This window comes from Macaca fascicularis, chromosome X (genome assembly GCF_037993035.2).
Source record: "Macaca fascicularis isolate 582-1 chromosome X, T2T-MFA8v1.1".
NCBI lineage: Eukaryota > Metazoa > Chordata > Mammalia > Primates > Cercopithecidae > Macaca > Macaca fascicularis.
Genome location: NC_088395.1, coordinates 26,193,815 through 26,199,047, shown reverse-complemented (window position 1 = coordinate 26,199,047; position 5,233 = coordinate 26,193,815). Strand labels below are relative to the sequence as shown.

The 5,233-nt window shown below is 43.7% G+C and overlaps 1 protein-coding gene across 1 annotated transcript; it reads right to left on the bottom strand.

The window, feature by feature from the left end:
• Positions 1-4,151: 4,151 nt before the first annotated feature.
• On the bottom strand, positions 4,152-4,874 carry MAGEB5 (MAGE family member B5). Its single transcript, XM_015443308.3, has one exon. The coding sequence runs from the start codon at positions 4,872-4,874 to the stop codon at positions 4,152-4,154; it is 723 nt and encodes a 240-aa protein (XP_015298794.3).
• Between the last annotated feature and the right edge of the window lie 359 nt (positions 4,875-5,233).

The following is a 5,233-nucleotide window of genomic DNA, read 5'->3' as shown; positions in this document are numbered from 1 at the left end:
TCAGGGAGCTGCAAACAAGAGCTTGATGGGATTCTCCACCTAAGCTTCCTCACCTTGATTGCTGCTAGGGTTTGCGCCTCCTCACTCAGCTGCTCTGAGTTCACGTACTTTTACTAAGGCCCTCACCTTCCCGAGGCCCTAGAGGCAGGAATGAGCACACATCTCAGCCTGCCTACTCTGCTCAGGGCCTTCCAAGACTGAGAACAGGGGTCGAGCTCTTTGGGGGAGCAGGCCCGGGACATGCCTCTGAAGTGGGTGGTTCTCTTACTCTCATTAAGTATTCTCACCTTGACTTCTGCCCGATCCTAAGACCCCTCACTTTCTTGCACTTGTGCTAAGGTGGCCTGCCTTAGGCCACGTCCCTCACCTTTCTGTAACCCTCAGGAGGAAGTGAGTCCTACCCATATCCCCAGTGAAAGTGTTCTCAAAGCTGACTCCAGGGGTGACATCTATGGTGCCTTCTCTGTTCTGGAGTGGGTAGTTCCCTCAGTCTCACAGACGATTCCCAATTTGACTCTTCTTAGAGCCTTACTTCAACGAGAGCCCTTTGTAGCAAGGCCCTGACATCCTCAGCTCCTGTATCTTTAATGAAAAGCTTCCTGGGAAATGCCACACTCCTGAAAAATCTTGAGCAGAATAGGTCTGTGTCCAAGTGGAGCGATGTGAAATGGGGAAGCTGAAGAACAAGGCAGAGGGCCTGGGATAGGGAGGTGGCTGTCAGAAAACACACACTAATCTAATTCTCTTCATCACTAAGACTTAGTCTTTCACAGTCACTGGCAAATGTTAGGTGTTTAATAAATGGCATTTATTTATGATTATTTATGATTATCTTCTTATCTGAGATTTTTTAAAAATCCAGCATATGTCAGAGAAAATGCAATGCTCTCCAACAACACCAAATCAGCCAAAAATTTGCTGTAGCAAGTAAAATTCAATTTTCCCCATTAGGGCATCCATTATTTAATTTGGATGTTGGGGGTTCTTCCCCATCTGGATACAATTAAAATCTTCTAGAATTTTGTTAAGGACTAACTCCTTCAATGCATCCCAGCTACCCTTCCATCCAAACCACCTATATTTTCATTCATTTCTTCCCCACCAAAATCTAGCCTTCCCTTAGAACCTGCCAAGTTACACTCAGGATAATCTAATTAGAATGTCTTTTTCTAGTAGGAACTAGTTCTTTCTTCCAGTTCTAGGTAAAAAGAAAAAAAAAAAAAAGCCAACACAGTGACTTTTGTGCATCTCACTCTTATTTTGGGGAAACTCCCTGGAGACAATTTGCATAGAACACGTAGCTTGTGCATTGTGTTCTACTGTAGTGAGATAAGAGCAAAGGTATCTCCCACTCCTGCCTATTATGAAATGAATTTTGCCCCCAACCTCAAATTCATGTGCTCAAGTCCTAATCCCCAGTACCTCAGAATGTGACTATATTTGGAGATAAGGTCTTTAAACAGGTGATTAGTTAAAATGAGGCCATTAGAGTACTTTTATAAAATCTGACTGGTGTCCTGAAAAGAAGAGGTTAGGACACGCTAGAAAACACCAGGGATGCATACACACAAAAGGACAGCAATGTAAAGAGGCTACAAGAGGGAAGCCTTCTGAAAGCTGAGAGAGGCCTCAGAGGAAACCAACCTTGCTGGCACTGTGATCTTGGACTTACAGCCTCCAGAACTGTGAGAAAATAAACTTCTGTTGCGTAAGCCACTAGTCTAAATCTAAATAATTCTTTCTGGATTATCTATGATCCCAAAGTAATTCATAAGAGCATGTTTTAGTGGTGTCCTATTTCTTGGTGAGGAAGGAATTTCCACATTATGATTATGTGGTATTCAAACACATGATACTGGGCACTGTATAGATGAGGTCAACAGCAGTTCATTAATCACATACACTCACAGCCCAGGGTAGCAGTACACCACATACGACACAGGGTCACACAAGGATTGCACTCAGGAACAGAGTGAATGAATAAGGTCTCTGGGAGGCAGGATTTGTAGATCAAGAGGGAGAGGTGACCTCTAGTTCTCATGGGAAGTTGTGATTGGCTTGTGTGAATAATCCTGAAGGCCGTCAGGGAAAGAAAACAAGATGTGTGCCTGGTTCTCTTAATAAAGATGGTTGTTTGGCTAAGGGACCTAATCTGCAAGTGCATAGTGTAGAGAGGAATTTCCAGTTAGGCCATTTGAAAAATTGAAGGCAATATATTGTAGGAGATCAGTCAGGGTGGTGGGAAAAATTGTAGAAAGATGCAAACCATCTTGGAAAGCCAGGGTTTTGCAAAGCTTTGAAAGAAAATTTGGCTGAAGGCAGCTGAGTTCTCTTAAGAGCTTAGGTTAGATAACAAGGGGATGAAAAGAAACTGATCTAGATAAGTTAGTTACTTAGGCCTCAGAACCTGGCCTTTAATCATCCATGCGCAGGACTGCTCTCTCCAGACGGGCGACCATGTTAATTATCCACAAGTGTGTTGTCTCAAAACCTTTTCCATTAAATCTGTGCTGAATAAATGCCCGCAGCACCAGCTTATCAGGGCCTCAGCTGCTGACTCTTTACAGCACCCTCCTTGGGGTCTGTGCGTGGCCAGTCCCCTAGCCCACTCTTTCACCAGATATCTGTGTCTGAGTGCCTTCTTTCATCCGTCATTTGGCCAGGGTCTGCGGGTCAGACCCCAGCAGATGGTGCCCTGCGAGAGGAATGCTGCAACAAATCATGAAGGAACCCTCCAAAATGAAGGTAAGGAGACTGTGCAGTCAGTAAGTCAGTAAGTCGATAAGTCATCGGTGCCTGCTCAGGGTTTCCAAGTTTGAGGGAATTGTTCAGGCTAGGGTTTCACCATGGGACAACAGTTATCAGCTCAACAGAAACAGTATATAAAAGTATTGAAACAGCTGCTTAAAGCTAGTGGAGCCTCGGTTTCACAGGCTCAATTAAGGGACCTAATGCAAACTGTTGTATCTCATAACCCATGGTTCCCAGAAGAAGGTATGCTAGACGTAGAGCTCTGGGAACAAGTGGGGAGAAATCTTAAACAACATCATGTGTAATGGCAACGGGTCCCAGTAACATCTTTAACATTATGGGCTTTAGTTAGGGCGGCTTTGGTCCCGTTATACACAGAAGAGCCTAAAAAGGGGAGGGAAGAGGAACCGTCACCTACGTTACTGCCTCCTTATCCCTTACCCCCACTATCACCAGGCCAAAATAACAAAGAGGAAACAGAGGTTTTGCCTGAGCCCCACTTCCAATAGATAGGAAAAAAGACAAGGGATACACTACAGCTATGGGACTCTGTCTTAGGCAAGCGGCATTAGAAGGGGAGCTCTTAGCCTGCCTGGCAGTATATAGTATTAGGCCTTAATTTTGGAGTTTACACTACAGTTCAGTTTTCCATTAAAGGGTTTTCTCTCTCAACTTTGAGATGCATCATCTGAGGGTTCTCACCTCTGCTTACCAGTTTCATAGCCTCATCTAGCACGCCCATGCAGCTAATTTAAAAGTTACAACACATTGACTTTCAGTTTCCCAAAACTCAAACTGCCTTGCCTCATGAAATTTATGCTTTACTGCTCTCAACTGGAATGCCCCCTTCTCATCCATCCTTTCTGCTTTCCTATAAGTCATAGAGGGTGACTCAACATTTACTTTATATGACTGCAGCTTTTAACCTCAAAGATTCTATGGGCAGAAGCTGGGCCTTTATCTGAGCAGCTCCAGTACTGTTACAGAGCCTTCCAAAAAGCAGATACTCAAATGATGTTTGGGGAATATAAGAGACAGTGAGCAAGAGATCTAACTTATTAAATTTAATTTGTCCTATATTGTTAATCTAAACATATCAAGGCATAAATCATTTAATTTTACAAAGCAAAAGACAAAGAAATGAAGAAAACCAAGATCATGTTTTATTATTTTTTTCTATTTCACTATCTCAATTATTTTACTGGGGGTTCTTTGGTATTTCAAAAAAAAAAAATCCCTTTTGGTGATGTTATATTTGCTTGACTGGATGAAAAAAGCTTCAGACTTCAATAGGATTGAGAGAAGCTGCTGAACTTGGCCCTGAGAGAGTCTTGGCCACTGCAGTAGTGCCAGTCTCGGCTGCATCTCTGGCTTGGGCTCTCTTCCTCATCTTACAAATCTTACAAAGTCTCTTCATATTGTGATGAGAAGGCACCTGGAGCAATATCATTGACCTTGGCCAAATATTCCAGGACTCTTATCTTGCTGGTTTTGGTGTAGACTTTTGGATCACAAAGGAATTTATAGCGTGCAGGATAACTGCAGGGCACCCAGTGGTACTCCAGGTACTTTAGCCTCATGAAATCCTGAGTGATGAGCTTCCTGGGCTCTCCATAGATGTAGTGCTTCTTCCCATCATATATTTGCATCACACCCAGAAATTTCCAGATATCCTCCTCATTGGCACAGTTGCCTTTCAGGAAGATCACAACCAGGAGAGTCATGAGGAGACCAGTCTTGGGTAACCTTTTGCCAGCATGAATCCTCCCACTGTTGGGGAGTTTCAGCTTGCTGACAGGGTCATATAAGTAACAAGTTGGGTGGACTTCCTTCAAGTCAACTGCAAAGACAACCTCAATGTGCTCAGAAGCTCTTCTGAGAATCTCAGCAAACTGGTTTTGGTATCTTGGGTTGACAATCTTCAGCATATCTTCCTTCAAAATACACTGTTTCATTTCGAACTTGTAGAGCAGGAACTGCTCCAACAAACCCACCTTTATATTTATGAAATTGCTGCATGAACTCTCAGTGAAGGGGGAGACCTCTAAGGAACATGGGTACTCCTCATCTCTACTGTTAGCCCCTTCGTCAGATCCTGTGTTAAAAACGCCTGCAGAAGTCATGTTACTGGATTTGCAAGGCTCCTGAGAAGTGCCACTTGACTCAGCAGCAGATGAGCTCTGGGGAATATCCCCAAGAACAGGAGAGGAAGTGGGGAGGGGCTCATCTTCCACTTCTTCACTGACCTGAGCTCCACTCTGAACCTGAGAGTCATCTTGGATCTGGTAGTGTTTCTCACAAATGTGGAGCTTACTGTTCTGATCCTGAGACATGTTGACTCTGATAAAGGATAGCAGGCAGGAGAATGAGTAGGAGAACAGGTCAAGAGAGTCCACTGGAGGAGGAAGATTGAGAGGGTCTGTGCACCTTCAAAGTGGAAATTCTACCGTAGTTATAATAAAAACAACATTTGCAGTTTTCC